The 21437-nt window shown below is 41.5% G+C and overlaps 6 protein-coding genes across 6 annotated transcripts; 2 read left to right on the forward strand and 4 right to left on the reverse strand.

Annotated features, from left to right (window-relative positions):
• Positions 1-23: 23 nt before the first annotated feature.
• Positions 24-1590, reverse strand: BCIN_06g04510 (hypothetical protein). The gene has a single exon (XM_001559195.2). The coding sequence runs from the start codon at positions 1499-1501 to the stop codon at positions 194-196; it is 1308 nt and encodes a 435-aa protein (XP_001559245.2). The 5' UTR covers positions 1502-1590; the 3' UTR covers positions 24-193.
• Positions 1591-2744: 1154 nt separating this feature from the next.
• On the reverse strand, positions 2745-5511 carry Bccat3. Its single transcript, XM_001559193.2, has 3 exons — positions 4864-5511; positions 4578-4806; positions 2745-4527 (listed from the first exon to the last, which is right to left on the reverse strand). Exons 1-3 carry the CDS (start codon positions 5188-5190, stop codon positions 2870-2872), a joined length of 2214 nt encoding a protein of 737 aa, XP_001559243.1. The 5' UTR covers positions 5191-5511; the 3' UTR covers positions 2745-2869.
• Positions 5512-6105: 594 nt separating this feature from the next.
• BCIN_06g04530 (hypothetical protein) lies at positions 6106-7458 on the reverse strand. Its single transcript, XM_001559192.2, has one exon. It carries the CDS (start codon positions 7303-7305, stop codon positions 6310-6312), a length of 996 nt encoding a protein of 331 aa, XP_001559242.2. The 5' UTR covers positions 7306-7458; the 3' UTR covers positions 6106-6309.
• Positions 7459-7820: 362 nt separating this feature from the next.
• Positions 7821-9503, reverse strand: BCIN_06g04540 (hypothetical protein). The gene is made up of 5 exons (XM_024693537.1): positions 9278-9503; positions 9083-9209; positions 8889-9012; positions 8379-8827; positions 7821-8328 (listed from the first exon to the last, which is right to left on the reverse strand). The coding sequence occupies exons 1-5, from the start codon at positions 9425-9427 to the stop codon at positions 8018-8020; spliced, it is 1161 nt and encodes a 386-aa protein (XP_024549323.1). The 5' UTR covers positions 9428-9503; the 3' UTR covers positions 7821-8017.
• A 3220-nt stretch (positions 9504-12723) lies between these two features.
• BCIN_06g04550 (hypothetical protein) lies at positions 12724-14138 on the forward strand. Its single transcript, XM_024693538.1, has 2 exons — positions 12724-12851; positions 12915-14138. Exons 1-2 carry the CDS (start codon positions 12768-12770, stop codon positions 14019-14021), a joined length of 1191 nt encoding a protein of 396 aa, XP_024549324.1. The 5' UTR covers positions 12724-12767; the 3' UTR covers positions 14022-14138.
• Positions 14139-17490: 3352 nt separating this feature from the next.
• On the forward strand, positions 17491-19897 carry BCIN_06g04560 (hypothetical protein). The gene is made up of 4 exons (XM_024693539.1): positions 17491-18077; positions 18130-18674; positions 18731-19233; positions 19283-19897. The coding sequence occupies exons 1-4, from the start codon at positions 17645-17647 to the stop codon at positions 19578-19580; spliced, it is 1779 nt and encodes a 592-aa protein (XP_024549325.1). The 5' UTR covers positions 17491-17644; the 3' UTR covers positions 19581-19897.
• Positions 19898-21437: the final 1540 nt, after the last annotated feature.

Below are 21437 nucleotides of genomic sequence, written 5' to 3' on the forward strand. Positions count from 1 at the left end.
CAGGGGGTGTAAAAGTTGCACAATCTGACAGTATTGCGTCTTTTGGGCTCACATTTCACATTTCAAGATACGCTAATATTACTCATGTGTCAAAAGTCATCTAGGAAAATCCATTATATCCTCGAAATCTGCCATAATAGCAGCAATATCATCCGCCCCCATAACCTCAACGCCAAACAGTTGTCTATCACCGTCAACGACCCGCTTTAACTTTGCCAATAAAATTCATCACCCATGTCCGCTCCTCAATCGATTCCATGCCCAACTTATTTTCTTCAAACATCCATTCATGATCCAAACCATTGAGCATAATGACCCTCACTTCCGGAACCTTGATATCCATGTTCACATTCCTCGCATCTCTCACTGTCCCACGACTCGCAAATTCAATTCCTTCCATCCCGTCCGTATCATCAGCTTCATCTTCCTCGACAATCTCCACGTTTCTCTCAAAACATCCTTTAATGAACTCCTTACATCTCTCCACATCTTTCCGAGTCCTCAACCCCATCACTCCCCCCTCCAAAACAATCTCCGTCAAATTTCGAAACCTGATACCCGTCCTTGGCGCCCGTCGAACGACTTTCCAATCCCATGTCCGTGCGGGAATATGCAATGATTGCAGAATATCCAAGTGTCCACAATCCGGCGCTTCTCTCGTACGATACACAACCTCTCTTGCAACTGGTCCATAAAATCCAAAAATCGTACTACTCGTAGCAGTATTGGAACCCATAAAGACGTTATTTAACACCACGCTATCAACACTAGGATCAAAAAATGGATAGGAAATCCTCTCATCATTTCTCTTGTGTTGCGTGCCCAGAATATAAAAGTGCGGGTGCGCAGAATAGTGATGTATGGTTGCGGACCGAGATTCATGATTGATGCGGAAGGTGATGGGGCTGGGAGAGCGGCTGCAGAGGAGATCGTCGGAGATAGTGATGGAGATGGTGCGGGAACGCGCGTAGTTCCAGATTAGAAGGCGCACTTTTTCGGGGAGACATTGTAGACATCGGGTTTGGTTGTCCTGGCGATGAATAGCTGGTATGGGGGGGTTGAGGATGTAGGTGAACGAATAGCGGGGATCTTGTGGTGGTTGGGGTGGAGAAGGGGGAGGGGAAGGTGGAGGTGGAATAGGCAGGGGAAGAATAGTGGATTTGTTGGGTTGGCTGGGGTTGTTCTTGCGGGTGCGTTTTGCTCGTTGAGTTCGACTTCGAGATGCGAGGGTAGGTATGCTCGGTTGGGTGGAAGGTGAGATGTATTGATGGGGATTAGGGTTGAGTGATGAGAGGTATGGACGTGTACGAGGATTACTTGGTGAAGGCGGGGAAGTATTCGAAACGACTTCTTCCGGAGGAGATACCATGACTCTGGATCTATACTTGCGTAAACCTGGGTAGCCAGGTTTTGTATATGGCGAGATATATCTTCGTGCAGTTTGAGATCGCACCCATTTATGCGCGAAATATTTGTAGGAATGTGAAGGTTTATCTTTCATATCTAGAAGTATATGAGGTTAGAAGAAAGAAGAAATTTTTCTTTTTGTTGCATGGAAACTTACTGTCTGTTTCATTTGAAACGTTGGACAAATATGTATCACAAAAGATCCAAGAAACGAAAACTCTGTGATATGAAAATTCTCTACTTTCAGTTCAGATCAAGATATCTTGAGAACAAATTCTGTCTTCGAACCCTATCGAATCTTCTTTCGAATCCGAACTTTGAGAGTGAGGATAAAACAAAGAGAACTCGAGTTTCAAATTTGAGAATACCAGCAGTGCTACGTTCTGCTAGCGAAAATCTGGGTATGGAGGAAATTGTAGATCGGTCAGATAGTGAATATTTGAGATAATCAGAAGGCGAAGAAGAATAAAGTGATCAGTGATGTGCTTAACTTCAAGTCGTGCTTGGGTGTAGATGCAAATCATATGTCTACATCTACTGCGCCTGATATGGATGAAACGATATGTGGAATTGGAAATGAGATTCTATTTCTTTTTTTGGTGGAAGGAAAGCGCATGGGAAATTGGTATATTTGTTCATCTTGACATTCTCTCATTATCTCAGTGAACTTCATTGTCTGAATTTGATTCCAACGCTGGGTAGAGCCCCCGTTCCACTTCTATCAACTGATCTTAACCAGGCGAAGCAGATATCCAGAGGTTAAGCAACGAAGTAATCCCCAGTACCGGGCTATATACTACATATACTTATTAGCTGCAACTCTGTCTCTCAATAATCAGCAGACAGAAATTGCACTTCTCCTCTCAACAAGCTCCTCCAAGCCATCAAACCGAGCCGATCCAGTCAGCCTTGGTAGGTAGTTATCCCCACAAAGTATGCGTTGAGATTCACTCCTTAGAAAATTCCCTACTCCATACATAACTACCTCACTAATAATAAACCTCTCATCATATACTGAAGTTCAATTCTGCGATCATCTCGCTTATAGATGAATGAAAGGTTGTGATAAAATTGCATCTCCTCTGGCAGGATTATGCAATGCGTGAAGAAGGTGAATTTGAAAAACATCTTAGTTAAGAAGAAAAGATGGTGAGAGAAACGATTATTCTCAAAAGGAAAAGAAACTGGAAAATGAGAGGTTTTTATTGCTATCGGTCAGTATATGAAGTACATTACTGGGAAAGGATATTCAATATTCTAAATCAACAGAGCAAATTTCATCTCTCTATGTGAGATTTGGACAGATAACAGGACATGCAAGTTTTTAATGGGAAAAATGTATTATTGATTATTATCATTACCACGACTAACAAACATAAAGGTATCCTTGCAAAATCTTTGGGGCGTCGAAATTTCATAGCCCCAATAGCACACAGCAACTGCTCCATCATCAAAAGCCAACCTAAAAAGCAACCATGCTAGTCAATCCATCCAATTCCCTCTGAAAGTTCCTATGTTGCGAGATATTATACGTATACGCATCCAAGAAATTCTTCGCTCCCTTCACCATATTCAACCCTTCCTCGGTTTTGCCTACACCTTGCGCAGTCACAACACCATACGAATCAACTACTTCACTAGAGGTACTGAAAGCCATGCCATCAACTGCACATGCAACTTGTACGAGCTTAACTCCCTCGCCGGTAGCTCCGATAGCTTTACAATGACCGAAAGCCTCGCGAATCCAGTGAATTACTCGTCCTTGCTTAAGTAGTGCAGAGACATGTTCGCCACCAGGAATATAGATCGAATCGAACATTGTACTTCTCATACCTTCGAAATGATGATCTGCACTTACACTCTTACCACTGGAACTCTTTATTGGTTGTCTCTTGGGGCCGATGGTGAATGGAAGAGCACCGGCTGCGGTCAAAGCCCCCTTTACAGCTTCATATTCGACGAAATTAAACCCATCTGCGATGATGATTGCGACCATACGAGAAGCAATGGTAGCTGGTAAGCCTAGAGCTTCGGGAGTGAAATCAAATTGTGATAGACCCTTGGCTTTGTTGCCATGATTTGGGCGTCCGGCTTTAGTGGGTGTAGGGGCACCGGCTTTCTCAGCTACAGCTTGTGCAAGTCCGAGATCGATATCAGTTAGACGCTCAACCATACGCTCATATACAACGGGATCGTCACAATGATCAAGCTCAAACCCTAGAGCATTGATAATGTGAGATTTTTCTACATCAGACATTGAGTTCCAGAACAATTGAGCTTGGGAGAAATGCTCCTTGAATTTAGTAGAGTTGAGCCGTTGTTTCATGGCTACGACCTTCTCGGGATATTCGTAATAGGCACCCTCTGATTGCTTGGATGGAGGAACAACACTTTCTCGGTTGGGCCAGTAGTTTATTTTACCTTTTGTGATTCGGTGTCGCATTTGACCATCGCGATGGTTGTTCATCACAGGGCATACTGGTCGATTGACAGGCAGCTCTTGCCAATTAACACCAAGTCTTGAGAGTTGAGTATCGAAGTAAGAGAAGTTGCGGCCTTGGAGTAGTGGATCGTCACTAAAACCGATACCAGGAACAAGATGAGCAGTGCAAAAAGCAACTTGCTCAGTTTGTGTGAAATATTCATCGACATTCTTGTTGAGCTCCAGTTCACCGATATATCGGACGGGGAGAATATCTTCAGGCCAAACCTTAGTCGCGTCTAAAATGTCGAAGTCAAATTCGTCTTGACGACTTTCGTCGCAGACTTGAATACCAAACTTCCATTTGGGATAACATCCACTTTCAATGGCGGTCCAAAGATCTTTGCGATGGAAATCTGGGTCTTGGCCTGCGATCTTTAATGCTTCATCCCAAACGAGTGAATGGACACCTAGAGTTGGAGTGAAATGAAATTTCACGAATGATCGTTTGCCTTGGGCGTTTATCAAAGTGTATGTGTTCACTCCGAAACCTTGCATCATACGGTAGGATCTTGGAATGCCTCGATCTGACATGGCCCACATGAACATATGTGTTGCCTCTGTGTGTAGGAATTGGAAGTCCCAGAAGTTATTGTGTGCAGACTGTGCTTGAGGGATCTCATTATCCGGCTCAGGCTCTATGCAAAGTTAGTAACCATGAATGTATGCTTGAGGGGAGAGCACTCACTTCCGGCATGGATGACATCGGGAAACTTGATAGCGTCCTGAATGAAGAAGACAGGAATGTCATTTCCAACAACATCCCAGTTACCCTCTTCGGTATAGAACTTCACGGCAAAACCTCGTACATCTCTGACAGTATCAGCACTTCCACGAGAACCTAAAACAGTCGAAAAACGGATGAAAACTGGCGTGGTGCGAGAAGTATCTGTAAGAACCCCAGCGCTTGTAACATCCTATACTTGAGATTAGCTTCCATAGCTTGGCGTCAGGTGAAGGAATGAGATACTTACATCGGCGCTCTCGTAGAGTTTGAAGGTACCAAAAGCTCCAGCTCCACGTGCGTGAACAACTCTTTCAGGTATACGCTCATGATCGAATTTCATAATCTTTTCTCTACCAAAGTTATCTTCTAACAATAAAGGACCTTGGCGATCGTTGGATGAAGCAGATAGCCAATTGTCATGATTACCATGTTTGACACCAAAGTCACTGGTAAGAGGTTCTTTTGTATTTGGCTCTCTCATCTCAGGCAGCATATCTGCCGTCTTCTTGTCGGACATGGCGGAAGATACTGCAGCTCCCGCTTTCTGTACTGTGGCTCCAATAACTGATTGCATTATTATGATAAAAGTCGGATTATCGTAGTCTGAACATCCAAATAAGGTTTGCAAATGAAGAAAAGCAAAGAAGGGGGGCAAATAAATAGAATATGGGATTCTTGCTAAAATCCCATATTCTAGTCAAGCATATTACATCATGGGGTGACGCAGCTTTGCGGCGATAGGAGCATTATGTGGAGCATGCTCTCCGCAAGGTCTTTTGTCCTCTTTTCTCTTTACCACCCATAAAACAGGAATGTAATACTGGACATTTGAGAAAACATGCATATTTTCATTGTCGCCATGCTAGCTGGGTTGTTGGGAAGGAGCTTGTGCTCCGTCCAAATGGTGAATAATAAGTGGATGAAACAATCAAGGTTGATGTCATTAACGTTGAGCACGAGATATTAGTCAGCGTTTGAGCCAATCAAAAAGGGTTCATGAAGGATCTGAGACTATGAGGTCCTCCATGTCTGAAGATCCATCTTTTGCTACGATTAGCTGCGATTCATAGCTTTCTGGTACCAATCAAAAACTTTTAATTGACAACTCCGATCTGGTTATCGTTTTTCTCTGCAGGATTTATTCCAACTTCCAAGTCTTTAATCACTCTTTCGGCATTTGAACTGTTTGAGAGTGGGTTGGAATAATGGACCAAACAGCACCTGCTAGAGAGCTTTTGTAAGACTTGTGCCAGTCAACACTTTTCTTCGATGGATATGTATTTTCGAGAACTCGACTTGGTCGAAGGAATTCTCAATCGAAGCTGCCTTTTTGCACATTGGATAGTCAAAGTCATCTAACTAACTCATCGCCGGCCCTTTTTAGTCTAAGGAGGGAACCTTGACTAAGGTTTTATCGCCCGCAGGCTTTCTTCAACACTCCCTCTCGGATGTCGTTCAGATGAGTTAAGCAAGAGAGAAGGCGAGGTTCTACTGAAATTTAGACAACACGAAACGCGTGAACACGTGTCAGAAAATCACGTGCGCCTACAATAATGTTTTGAGGTGCCCTAAGACATCTGTAAGGTTTGTGGACTTAGAGTGTGCAGTCAAAAACCATCATTATTACTGCCTGGGTAGTCAAAATTGTGGAGAGAATCGCATTTCAAATCTACTATAAAAGCCAACCACTCGACTACTGATCCTGCACAGCAACCACGAATTTCTTTCCATCAAATTTTGCCACCTCCTGATATGCGTCAATCACATCTGTGAGTTTGATTTTGGTCAGTGACTCTTCCTCAGGGCCCTTGATATCTCCATCTCCAAACATTTTTCCTAGCTTATCCATGATATTCTTTGTCTCAGATAAGGTGAGGCTCCAGCTATTGATTCCATGCAAGCTTTGATCCATTGCTAGCATCTTCATGACGTTGACTTTTACTTCCGGCCCACCTCCTCTCATGGCAGATACAAATATATATCTTCCCGACTTCCCTAATATCGCAATGCCCTTCTCCATCAATACTGGTGATCCTGCACAGTCAAGAATAATGCTAGGTGCTCTTCCATGGTTCAACTCCAACACCTTATGCAGATTGTCATCCACTGTAACATTAATATCAGCACCATCTACCCTCGAAGCAGTAATGGTCTTGAGTCCTTTGGCGTTGGCAAGCTCTATTACAGCCTTTCCGACAGCTCCTCTGGCACCAAAAATCAGGATCACATCCTCAGCACGTGCAGCAGCTTTCTCCAGCATCAAATTAGCAGTTAAATATGGGACACCCACGGCCGATGCCTGAGTCCAACTGAGACATTTTGGCTTGATAGCCAAGCCTTCCACAGGCACTGCGATATATTCGGCATGAGTCCCATCAATGGAGAGACTAAGTTCTCGACCAGAAGTTCCGTACACCTCAGCACCTTCAAGTTGGGTGTCAGATGGGGCTTGAATGACTGTACCAGCAAAATCGCGACCTGGAACTATAGGCTTCCTTCCCCCAAATCGATCAAGTATTGCGTTGGCAACATCAGAAGGATTGATTCCTGCTGCGTGGACGCGAACCAAAGCTGTGTTGGAACCCGAGGGAATTGTTGGGATAGGCAGGGACTTAAGAACAAGTTGGAGCTGCGCTGTCGCTGAAGGCCGGGAGGCATAGATAGCTTGCATTGTTTTTGAAAGACTCATGATAAATGTATCTTTATTTCACGGTACACAGATTCTGGGGATGCTAAAATGAGGCTTGGTATTGTATTTGTGTATCTGAGAATAAAAGGTAACGTGTTAGCAATTTGTATTTATCAATGTTACTTAATATCAGAGATTCTATGGAATCTTACCTCTGTTTAGGGCGTTTTGGGCTTTCTCCGAGTCAACTTGTCCCGGCTATATGTTGCTGAGAGGCGAAGTGCATAAATTGCTTATGCTGTGGGGTCTCAACGGCTATCACCTGGGCAGTTGCGTTGGTGTGCTTACCTCATAGTAGGTAAGCATCTATATGTGCCAGCAGGGTAGTCTCGTCAATCTAGAGGAATACTAATAAAGCTGTGTATTCTTGAAGCTCTATATGCTCAGAATGGCGAAAGCATTTAGAGCAAAAGTTTCACGATGCTACTCATTGCTCAGTCTTTCAGAGAAGCGGCCCTAGAAGCACGCTAATTTCATGAATTCAAAATATTAGTAGGTTTTTCCAGTTGATGTTTTGAATATTTGAACAAGAATAAGATCGAAATACCAGATGATTTATTCAAACATAAAAAATAAAGATCAAATAATCAAAAATGCTAGTCTATACCAAAATGATTGTTTAGGGTGCTAGTCGAGGTCGAATACATGAAATAATACGGTTCTCTTTACTATTCCACATTGAAAATTCTAACATCAAGTTTGTCCCAACCATTCAGAGACTTGCGGCAATTATACTGAGCCTGAAAGCATGCGTATAAGTGACAATCCTCCTTACTTTCAATCCCACACTATTTAGAAGACTTTTCCATTGCGTTTCTGTTCGCTCCATTGAACCGAACGCTGCTAACATGGTCAAATCCGTCTGAGTAGCAAACCAGTCTACGTTGTGGCTTGGCAACACCATTTCATCGAGTAAGATCAAGGAATCTTTTTCCATGACTTGCATGATATTCTTCAAAATGAGAATAGCTTTGTCGTCGAGATGATCGTGGAGAATAGCACGCAAGTAGTAGAATTTTGCACCTAGTTGTATATATTAGACAGTTTTAAAACTACTTTTTTGAATCACACACCTTTTATGACCTGCGGAGTGTAGAAATCATGGACCATGGCCTCAACTCCATCCGGTAGGCCTTGTGATACGGCGTGCTCGATCTCTCCTGGTAGATCCTGGAAAATGACTCGACCCTTAATATCAGGAAATCTTCTCCTGAACTCAACACATTGTTGACCCGAGGCTCCTCCTATATCCACAAAGAGTGGTTTCTCTGCAGGCCAGTCTTTGCATTCCTCCTCAATCGGAAAAAGATTAAAGGAATTGGGGGTGCTAGATCGCTGTGCAATCATGAAGCGATTAAATTGTGCTGTTTCCTTGGGCCGCGATTGAAACCATGACCATAAGGGCAAATCTGTATTCCAAGCTTTTTGGAATGCGGCTTTGTGAGTCTCTGTGGGAGTCTGGTAGTTTGTGGAAGCGAGAAAGTCTGGTAGAGACTGGTAGGCGGGACCGAGAACATTGTAACTGCAACGGTGAGTATCATGTCAGGGGTATGGTAAAAGTTTATTGAAGAATATTCTCATACTTGTGGTAAAGACCAGCCTGGATTTCAGCAATAGAAAGATTTTTGCTCGTTTGGCTCGAAGTAAATTGATCTTTACCGGTTTCTTTGATCATGCCTAATGAAGAAAGCATGCGTAGTATTCTCCCTGGAAAAATGTTAAAACATGACGTCCGTTCCCCATAAAATTTCGCTCTCGGCAAATATCTATCACTAACCGAGAAGTGCTGGGTCGGCACCAGTTCTGGAAGCCAAGTCTCGCAGCTGTTGAGAGCCTTCGGACTCTCCAAGAATATCAAAAAGTTTCAGATCAACTGCGGTTCGAGTGATAGCGATGACAAGGTGCTGCAAAACCACAGTCATTAATTCTAGAAATTTACTTGCATGAAAGTGACGGAGAGCAGATGTCTTACCAGATGGATAACTCTCTGCATTGTATCTTCTGGCTTCTCGATAGAATATTGCAGATCTCTGAGAGAATTTAGAAGTTCTTTACGGCCAGCTTCATCTGCAGTAGCTGCTGCATTGCGTATCTTTTCTGCAAGAGTGATAATTGCCTCCATGGTCCTCCAAAATTTTGTAAAGGAAACGAGATATTTGAATGAATTGAACATATACCAGAAGATATAAGAACGAGAATTCTCTTTTTCTCACTGACGGGATAATAAGTATATTGATTTTGGCAAGAAAGTGTCAACCCAAAGCACTTCGTCCGAGCTTCTGCAATAAGAAACCAATTGGGAGATTTTAGCGGTGGCACAGCACAGTACATACCCTATCAATTGAGCTGCTGAGCTGCTGAGCTGCTGAGCCGCACTAAAACCCTACTTTGAGTCTGTGACAAATACCTAAGTGGACCAAATTTTGACCAACGGTTGGTGCACGATTGGTGATTTTTCTAAGATGGGGAAGTGTTGGTGGAGTTGCTATTACATTTACCACTCTGTTATGGCTCACGCACTTATACTACATAGATAGTTGATTGACGAGATAATTTTTTTCGGGCTCAAAGATGAAATGAAGTTTCTTCTCGATTTTCTTGTTTAATGAAGGACAGTAAGCTACACTAAGGGCTATATTCTTCAAAAAACAATTCACAGATCTCAATTTCATACATTTTCGCGTCCTCAAAGTAATGCGATTTTCTTGTTGAGAAAAATATGACACGGTTACAGTCCCTTCCGACTTGCTAGATTTCAATTCGACGAAAGAACAGAAACTCAAAATCTGTCTCATTTCAAATTTTTCTGATACTTTATCAAAGAATTGTCTCGCATGTTACTGATCCTGTCTAGTACAGTCTACCTTACATCAGTAGTCAGTGACCAAGATCTTGATTAAGCCTTCATTGCTGTGGTAGCTGTGCCAGAAGTTGGTCTTCGACTATACACTCGTCGGCTATTTCGTGCCATTTGTCCTGATGTCTGGCTCATTTTTATCAGTCTTGTGAGATTTATATCGCCGTTTCACTGCAATTTCTATTCTCGCTAATGAGACTTTGAAAACTTTTCAAGTCCCTTTGACCTGCTTCTGCACGCATGAAGCCACCATCGGCGGTTTCAAGCATCTCTGTTACCTGACTCCGTCTCAGCTTACCAAAACCGTTAAATGGAATTATATATTACAGAGTTGGGACATAGCTGATTTTTAAACCTGGCAAGCTGTCTATCGGTTTGCTTCTCATACATATTCTCCATCCGATCCGTGGATGGAAGTTTTGGACAACCGTCACCATGATGTCGCTCATGACCATCGTCAACAAACTTGATAGAATCTTCAGATGTGCCCAATGTAACTCCCCTAAAGCGTTGTAGGAGTCAACATGAAAATCACACTGCTGGAATGCTACATTACAGGTCAATTTTTTGATATTTCAAGCTAGTAGGTCCAATGGTTCTGTGCGAATATAGGTGAATGGCTTCATGTCAAAGGCCTTTTTTAGTTACATCTCAGCGAAATCGAAGGCTGGCTCTTTAAATTGAATACAGCCTGCCACTTAGAACCTAATCATAGATTATCTTCATTTCACATCTACCCATCTGCATCTACACATGTATTCTCTTCTTCTAACCTTGTGCCATTTTTATTCCACTCAAAAGAATAATTTTCATACTTGAAATCTTGGTTGATAATCCCCTATCCATGTGCTTCAATTTATTCACTGACACGGTCTTTGTGCTTCTGCTCATCACCATCATTTTAGGTCTTCAAGTACCCAAAAAGAACAGGATAGTTCTCTGTGTGCTGCTAGAACTGGGTCTCTTGAAAACTAATGTTGATTGAGATTATTAAAGCTAATATATGTTTATTGATTTTTGAAGTGCTCCAGTTGCTAGCATTGTAGAAATCACCTATTTATACTCGCTGAATGCTCACTATGATATCGCCTATGAGCGACAAAGATTCTTTTTTCTTTTCTTTTTGTATTGATTACATCCACATATAGGAGCGTCAAGCCTGGTGGCCGGGTTGATACGCATAACCTTTTATGTGGAGTGGTGTTGGGAGCTTCGTCGTGTTTGTGTATGGAATTCTTCCTCCTCTCAAGAAGCTCCATGGCCAATGCTTCACCACGCCAACGGGATAAAGATACAGTTTGTCTGCTACCAGCGTAAATATTACAAGACTGGTAGAAGCTCGAATCCATAAGTTTCCCAAGCCACAGATTCAAGGTCTGAGCCTCGGGCGAGTTGTTGATCAAATTTGGAGTAAAAGTACGGGTGAGATCTCGAGTGAGATCTCAGGTGAGACTGCAGATCATATTGTCGAGTCAGTACCGGAAATACTCCGTAACTATATTCTTCTGTTTAATAATCTCTAGGCTCTGCAAGATCCAACTTGAATTCTACATTCCATTTACTACCCTTTACAAGCAAGATTAACACGCCTACAAACAACCTCACCATGATCTTTACAAAACGGGCAACTGTGGTTGAATCCACCGAGCTTGCCATCTAGGTTGACGATGTATTCACCAAGTTATTCAACCAGCCCTACGATGTGATCATGCGGAAAAGTATTGATGAAGTCTCAAGCCCTAATTTTGAGGTTAAGTGGGTATATCCATTTTTAGGTATTTTGAACATGATAATTTAGAAGTTTGACTAACAGTATTCAAGAACAAATGACGCCAAATACAACCGCGGAGACTATTTAAAGGGGCTTTGACAGTCGCGTAGCGACATTACCGTGGAGAAAGCCGTTCACGATTAACTTTCAACCTACGATTTACCAGATGGAAAAGGTGGCGGATCCGTCTCGATTCAAGCTTCCATATATACTATCAGCAAGGTGACTGGTAAAAATTAGCAATCTTCGCAACACTGTTGCACATGCAACGGTTGTGGATGAAAAGAGGTATATGATGCAGTTGCATGAAGTTTTTTCTGCACCTGATGGAGACGTTAATTAATAGCAGCATATTTAGTGTTACGTCAAAAAGACGTTTATGTCTATAACTCTTCAGCTTTCGAATCAAATATATTCTCAGAAACTTTCCTAGAACAGGCCTGACTTGTCAGCTTCTTCGCTGGACTATTTTATCATTGATTCAACCAAGATTCCTGACAACTTTAAGCGCCCATGGTAATGTATTTTCTTGAATGTTTTGACTTACTACGCTAGAATTGTAGAATAGTACCACGACTACATACGAGAGTATATCGATAGTTGTCAAATAAGGCACGTGATATTAATCACGCTACGCATTTTCGATTGTTTTGCCGAGTTCACATGGTGGGGGCATCTGTTGATGCCATAGATTCAAGGCCAAGGAGAATGGCTTGGTGTGGCGACAATCACGTGCACATCCACAGCCAGGAAGTTGCTGACCAGGTGGCTGAAGCAGCAAGCTTCAGCAGGAACAACTATCGATCGACATTCCAGTGGGTTTTAAAGAAAACAATGGCAACCCCACTTCCGAGAGGGCTTAGAGCTCATACGAAATCTAGACAAGGTTGCATGGCATGCAAATCACGAAAGGTGAAGGTAAAGTTGAATGAATAATATATTTGAAAAAGATGTTGGCTAAGTTGCTGACAAAATTCGAAGTGCAACGAAGTGCGCCCTGCATGTGATGCGTGCCTCCGCCGAGAAATATCATGTCACTACGCCTTACCAGCTCAAAAACGACTGACAGAGACAAGGTCCCCTTTCAATCCGCCTTATGACCTTGATCCCTCAAGAGAACTCGACATTACAGTGACGCGTGAAACAAAAGAGCGTCGGTTGCTTGAAATGCGTCTACTTCACCACTTTTGTTCTGAGACCGCCCAAAAAGGGTTTCTCTCTATTCACGATGAAGCTGTTCGTGATCTTTGGACTAAAGGTGCTCCGACTCTAGCTTTCGATCATCCAGTTCTCCTGAATATTATGATTTCAATTGCAGCTCTCCATCTTACTAAGATCAACCCAGCGGATGAAGACATGGCAGATGTTCATCGAATATATTTCAATGCAGCTGTTCGCGAGCATTGCCAAATCATACAAAATATCAATAAGGATAATGTTGAAGCTGTATGCCTTTCTACAATTTTAATTGGGTTGCCCGCGTTCATCCTCCTGCAGAACAACAATGTTGGTCATTACACAGTCCCAACTCAAGTATTCGCTCTTCTCCGTGGCAACGTTGCTTTATTTTCGCTGACAATTCCTATGCTCGATGTGAATAGTCAGCTAGAAGCTCTCATGTCCGCCAAACCAGATATGAAGACGTTAATGGCAGACATTCGTGGAAAAATATATCATGAACCATTTTCGGAGCTTTTAAATTGGAGGGCGCCGGGTGAGATTATTGATGAGGAAAGCCAGGCTGCTTATACCTTTGCATTGAATTATTGTGGACGCATTCTACTCGGTGTTGAAGGTGGTGAGGACCTTTACGAACTTCGCCGCGTCATTTATGCGTTTCCGACAGTCACACATGAAGCATTCGTTCAACAATTGAACAAAAAAAACAATAGAGCACTTGTTATTTTGGCTCACTTTTTTGCACTTTGCAAAGCTGCCGATAATGTCTGGTGGATGAGAGGAATTTCGGAAAGAGAGGTGTTTGGTATACAATCCATTCTCCCTGAAAATTGGCAATGGGCAATGGCATGGCCTCTGCAGAAGCTTGCAGAGTACGCTGCTATTAATAGGCCAGCTTCAACTAAATAGGCAGATGGTGATATGTCATATTTGTGCATTTTTGTATAGTACAAACTAGAAAGCTGCTTGCGGAACCTAAAATCAATCTTCAATTTCGATTAGAATGGCACCGGCCCCGCTGCTGCACCGATTTGTTTCTTGAATGCTATAATCCAGACAGTTTGCCTATATCCCCTGCCTTTGAGATAGTATTCGCAGAATCATCCTTGTAGACGGTGGAAATCTCAATGGAATTCCTATTCCATGAGGTGTAGCAGTCTAAAGGGCCTGCTGAACGACATTCCAACTACTGGATATGTTCTACCTCGCAGGATGGGACTGAATGATGAGAGAAACGAACCGAGCAACAATTTTGAAATAGAACCTTACCCATTTGATGCTGATGCGAAAGCTGCTTTCACTCCATTCTTTTCGGGCTCTCGCAACTGTGTAGCTCAGAGGCCTTCAATAGTATGAATGCGAATCCTTTTCTTCAAACCGGTGGCTTATTTGAAATGGCTCCAGCATTGAACCTTGGAACATTACTTAGCCTCGATATACCATTATCTGAGGATCTTCCCACAATGGTATCAGCAGGAAATTGACTATATCAATGCGTAGAAGTCCAATCCTGGCGAATATTTTAGGTCATACGCGAAGAAGCATTATACTTTTTTTTTCATCCTTTATTCATACTACTTTTAGATATTTTTAAATCACACGATTGTTTTCTTTGCTTTGCTTTCAGAACACACCTCTGATCCCCCAACCAACAAGAATTTAGCTTGTAACTACTTATCACAAAGTCTAGTCTCTACATTGCTTTCTCTGCAGCTGCATATGACTTGCTGCTTTTAGCTTTTCGAAATATCGAATATCCTTAAATGATGTTACGTATTGGCCTGATATATCCTATCCGTGGATTCGATAACAAGTTATCTGTCTGTGGGTTTAGTGTTGTATGCATGCTGGGAATTAAATAATAGTAAAAATAGTCACCAATGTGCAGAAACTGGCTTTTAAACTCTCACAGGAATGGAAGATGCTAATGTCTTTGATTAATAGTTTTTATTAAATGAATGACTTTGATCCAGCCATACAAGTAAAATATGTCTGGCAATCATTCCGAGTAAACATTAATTCATGTTTTGACGCTTGTGCTATCTCATAAGGATGCGTGGTATCCTATTAGTTAACCTTATAAGCCAATTAGCAAGAAAGGTTCACCTTCCGCTACATCCCCGACAAATAGTTCTAGCTGCCTTGCAATTCAGCCCTCTCACTGCCCCCAATCTCAGCTACAACATTGCTCCTATTTCCAATGAAGGGTTGCTTTGGAGGGTCATAGTATGCTGGAGGTCCTATTGAAGTCTCTGTAGAAGAACTTTTAGCACGGCGTCGCCGCCTGAAAAAAAGGAATGCCAGCCCGGTAATCGAGAAAGCCACAACCACAATACCCACAGCAATACCGGCTTTTGCGCCTCCACTCAAACTACTACTCTCAGAGGTGGATATGGGTGTGGGTGTTGCCGGTGTAGTCGAGATTGCTGATTGTGTCGCTGAAATGCTGGCGATAGCTGTGCTAGAGGCCGACGAAGATATCTGGGTCGATCTTGTTGGAGAAGAAGATGCTGTCAAAGTCGATGAAAAGGCTCCATCAATGACCAAGAAAATTCTTGAGAACTAGAATTATACGCTGAAATGAGATCTTTGAATTGGAGGACATATTTCGCATCTTTACTTAGAACACTCGCTGGTATTGTGATGGTTCAGTCATGGGTGCCACTTTTATTTGTATTCACATTCTCTAAAAGATTGCAGGATAATATTCAGTAAGACTAACAGAGTGCAAGTCCAAGCCATTGAAAGCTACAACGGCAGGGAATCTCCATACCTATTAGGTGGCTGAATTCCGTTGTATCGTAATCCCATATCGTAACCCACAGGTTAGATAGAGTTTGAAATTTATAGCCCTCTAGTACCGGGTTCCAAGTAACCTGCAGTGTTGTGCCCTCGGTATAGATTTTAGAAAGGTCGGCAGTGTTACCATCCGGCACAATCCAGACGGTGGAAGAGACGTATGTTTGGGCATAAATTGGAAGAGTGTAGAAAACACAGATGACGAGAATAAGAGTGAGGATATAGCTTCCCATTGCCGTTCGTTTGCTGATAGGGAATAGATGACTCCGTCTCAATTACGTTCATCCGTCGTCATCAAACAATCGTGACAGAGGGATCACACACTTGTGTACGAAGGATCAGCGAATTGTTTGAGTAATGTGCCACCTGAGTATCCATTTGAAGCCTTTTGGTAATCCTAAAATTCACTTACCGTTCTATGTTGGTCGTCATACCAGGACCAACATGTTGGGAAAATTTTGAAGCTCAACATGTATGAACAGTGAATACGGTGCTTAGTTACTGCTTACTCAGCCCATGGCACTGGCAGTCAATTGGATAGTGGACGAACCAGAAAAACGATTCGCAGACCTTCCCATAATTGACCAATGATTAATTTTATTTGATCTAAGGGCGCTTACAATGGTCGCAACGAGGGATAAAAAAAACCATTCCCGCCAATCAATGGCTGGCTATAAATATTAATACCTCATTTTCATAGATTGAACGAACAAAGTGTACATACAACAGGGATTTCATTAATAATCCCCATTATAACTTAGAATCTTATTCTATTAACGTAGTTTATCAGCATGTGGCCTATATCATCATGTGGCCCATCTCAAAACACATACAAAATTCGTCTGTGCGTAACCGTGCACTTTCTTTATTTATTGATATAATTTGATTTTTTTAAAAAAAATATTATAATTATTTATATAAATAATAAGAATTTCTAATGAATTTTTAAAAATCTAATTTTATATAATAGTTATTATAAAAATGATTTTTTTGTAACGAAAATCGTGACAATTTCACTTCTTTTTCTGATATAATAAAAATATAAAAGTAAAAACTGCATTTTTGAATATTTGAATTTTTAATATTATTAATTAAGCTTCTATTTTCAAAAAATATAGATTAGTTATTAAAATATGAATATTTTAGAAAGCTTGATTTAGGTGATTTTCGAAATGGGCCACATGCTGATATGGGCCACATGCTGATAAACTACGTTATAGTAAAAATTATTACTATATTTTAGCTTCATAAAGAATAAAACGTTAAAAACTAGATGCTTTATATTTTGTTTCATTTTTATATAGAAAATGCTGAAAAATTGTAAATACTACCTAGTTATCTGTTTTTCAAATTTATGTTTAATACAAGTACTCATGAGTATCCGCAAGTATAAATAGGGAACAGGTATCGGGGCCTCTGATTGGACCCCCGTTAATAATAGCTTGGGGACGGATATTGGAAATTTTATACGAAACCCACCGGTTGCGGCCACTTGGGCGCTTACAGAATGAAACCCTATCTGTGACCGTTATGTCCTCCGAGGTAGCCTCATCTAATCAATTTGATCTCAATTTAACCTGTACTCTCTTTCCCGCGTTCTTGTGAAGACTGACTCTTTTCATTTTCTAAACGTTCCTTATATTTCGATCTTTACAAACTTTGCCTCTCTTTAATTTCGGATGACATTCGAAATTAAAATAATTCGTTGCGGAAGTGTAATTTGACTAATAATTATGGCCTTCAGATGGAAGGCATCGATCTTCATTGTTGCGATATTTCTTCTCTTTTTTATTTACCATGGGCCAGCCCTTCAACGCTATCAAAGATCATATGATCGAACTCAACCAATAGTTCAGTCTGGTTCAGATGAAAAAGGAAACAAGTTTCGGTGGTCTGAAGTCCCACATAGCTTTCCTGTCACCGACTTTATACCTCTTCCTACGAACCCGGTCACAACCATACCGAGAATCCAGCATCGTTTTGGGAAAGAAACTCAAGCCGAAAAGTCAATCCGACAAGCTAGGCTTGATGCTGTCAAAAGCAACTTTACACATGCATGGAATGGCTACACTAGCCATGCATGGTTGAAAGATGAGGTAATGCCCTTGTCGGGAGGATCAATGGATCCATTCGGGGGGTGGGCCGCGAGCTTGGTCGATACTCTCGGTCAGTACACAGCGTTCAGAATTCTATATCATTCTAATAAGTCTGTCTCTAGATACTCTTTGGATCATGGGTATGCATTCGGAATTTAAAGTAGCCGTCGAAGCTATTCAAGAGATTGATTTCAGTACCTGCGCTCTTGACCAAATTAACGTCTTTGAAACTACTATTCGGTACTTGGGTGGTTTTCTTTCCGCTTATGAGTTAAGTGATGGAAAGTACCCCGTTTTGTTACAGAAAGCGAAGGAGATGGGAGAGATGCTGTACAAGTCCTTCGATACACCCAATCATTTACCAATTCTTCGCTGGTATTACCATGTTGCTGCCACTGGTGCTGTGCAGGACGCCGAAGAAAATGTTCTAGAGTCTGAGATTGGTTCATTGACTCTAGAGTTCACACGTCTTAGCCAGATTACAGGTGATCTCCGATACTACGATGCTGTGCAGCGCATCATGAATATCTTCGACAACCAGCAACCTTTATCGAAGCTACCCGGAATGTGGCCGGTGGTTGTGAACGCGAAGGACATGAACTTCGTGGAATATGGAGGTTTTACTATAGGTGGTATGGCTGATTCATTGTATGAGTATCTACCAAAGGTAAGCTTTCATCATCTTCGAAGAGATTTCATCTATTATGTGCTAATATTTAAAAGCAACATCTACTACTCGGTGGAGCTACTCAGCAATATAGGAGAATGTATGAATTTTCAATGATTGCAATGAGACGCAACATATTCTTCCGCCCGATGACCAAGAATGGTGAAGATGTTCGCTTGCCTGGTAACGTGGATAGTGATGGGAAGACATCCGTCACAGAGCTCAAAACCGATGGAGAAGCACAACATCTGGGCTGCTTTGCAGGAGGGATGGTTGCTATTGGTGCAAAGATATTTGAAAATGAACAGGATCTAGAATTGGCAAGAAAACTTACCGATGGATGTCTCTGGGCTTACGAAAATATGCCACTTGGAATTATGCCTGAAAAGATGCATACAGTTCCATGTGAAAACGACAGTCACTGCCCCTGGCACGAGCAGAAGTGGCTTGAAGGTATAGATAAAGACACTGAAGGCAATGAAACTGTGCATGAAAAGATCCAACAGCACCGGCTAGTAGCTGGAGTCACCAAATTTGATGACGGTCGCTATATTCTCAGGCAAGGCTCCCCATATTCCCGTACTAGTGACTCTTCTAACTTTCAACAGGCCGGAAGCAATAGAGTCCGTCTTTATACTTTATCGCATCACTGGTGACCCCAAGTTGCGAGAACAAGCCTGGACAATGTTCAACAATATTATCAAACATACAATCACCGAAATTGCGCATGCTGCTCTTGACGACTGCACCGTATCTGATAATCCTCCCAAGGCTGACAGAATGGAATCGTTCTGGATGGCTGAAACTCTCAAATACTTCTATCTCATATTTGCTGATCCAAATCTGATTAGCTTAGATGAGTATGTCCTTAATACTGAGGCACATCCATTGAGGAGGCCAAAATAATGTTTCAATCGAGTTGGATTCTTCAATACCAAATTCAACAGTATAATCTTTTCAGAGTGGCAAATTGTCTTCTTGTCAATTTTCTTGCACTGCCTTGACTGCTAGACTGATAATGACATAATCACCCATTGGACTCAATTAGAGTTTCTATTTGTTGGAAATGACTATGGAATTTTGATTCAATGATGTAAATGAAGCTCAAAAAAAGCAATAAAAGCATGCTTTTAGAGGCTTTGGCTTTCTCGCCTTTTGAAATCAGAAATCCAGCATCTCTCTCCACTGATTAAATTGTATCAAGGACAAATTTGCGAGAACTAGGCCTTTTATCTCTTTGTACGACCCAATTTCTAGAAACTCCTTTGTAAAGAACTCGAGTTCCATATATTGCTCATTGTTTGCATCCTCCATGGAATCAAGTAGCCGATGAATTTCTCGTTTCATTTCCATATCGTAAACGAGTCGTCCCTTGCTGTGTGGGTAGGGATATTTGGATACTCTCTCCATTCTTCTAGTCCAGCAATGGACAAACAACTCGTAGTTCCAATACTTGTCCTTAAGATCTCGATAATTTTCTTCGTTATTGTAATATAGTCGGCGAATAAACCGTCCGTAGTGTTCATAACGATTTAAGATCCTAAGTCTCATATCGTAGTCTTCAGGTTTACACACGCGTGTCACCACTCTATATCTATAGTTTTTGGGTTAATAAATACTCAGTATTGGCGGGTACTTGATGAGTTTCAACTGTACGTCTTTGACCCTAAAAGTGTCCAGATGATTGATATGAATGGTGACGCCAGTGTTATATAAAATTATTGGTCGCGGAAACACGTCTTTAAATATCACATACATACGGCGGCATGTGAATGCAACGGAAACATCTGAGACATCGAGAGATTGCATGATTCTCAGTAGAACCTCCGTGGGCAACTTTTCCAGTGTTGAATCTATTCTTATGTTATTAGCTAGTGACCATCTATAATCTTATGAAAATGCACTTACCTGATTGTTCTTTGGCCCGGGAGACTGACGAAAAATAAAGTGCATTTTTGAGGTCTTCAATTAGCGGTCTGAAGTGTTGTTTTTTCGATATCTGGTTACCCATCTCATAATTTAGCGAGATATGGGGCTGTGGAGTAAATAATTGTCATTGGTGAGGGTTGCAAAAAAGCCCAAAATGATTGGCATGATTTCGATGGAAGTATTTCAATACTGAAGCTCTCGAAACATTTTTATTCCTATGTCTAAGTTAAAAATGCATGCCCGCACGATACTGTTGTGCACTGGACTCATTCATTTGATAGTTTTTATCATTCCATATCCTCATGAGGTGACTTCTGCACCATTTTGAGAGCCATAATGAGTACTGCTCATAAATCATAACCTTAGATGCTGAACAAGACGATCCCAGTGGTAGATATATCACGAGACTAGTGAGTGTACACGACCAAGTGCACTAGAGTGCTAGCAAACAAGTGTGTTGTATATAGCTCTCATAGATCTGAGCCTAGAATAGATAGACAATACAATAAATTGAACCATATAGCTATTATGAGCACGTCGTGATCACCACCAAGGTAAAAACAACAAGATGAAACAGGTATATGATCTTGAGAAGTAATTAGATTAATGAAATGCAGATGCTTGAGCGATAGTTCTAATGAATGATGTGGCGTTTGATTAAATCACGACCATCTAGGAAACTGGTTTTTGCCCAAGAATCAGTGATCCCATTAGTCCGAACTACATTTATCTTGAGATTTTAGCCTTGAAATTTCGAAGATTATTATCAGTAAACTCAATCATTTCAAATCAATTTGACAATTAAAACTATTTCATAATTTGAAAGAAATTGCA

This window comes from Botrytis cinerea, chromosome 6, assembly GCF_000143535.2.
Source record: "Botrytis cinerea B05.10 chromosome 6, complete sequence".
Taxonomy (NCBI): Eukaryota; Fungi; Ascomycota; class Leotiomycetes; order Helotiales; family Sclerotiniaceae; genus Botrytis; species Botrytis cinerea.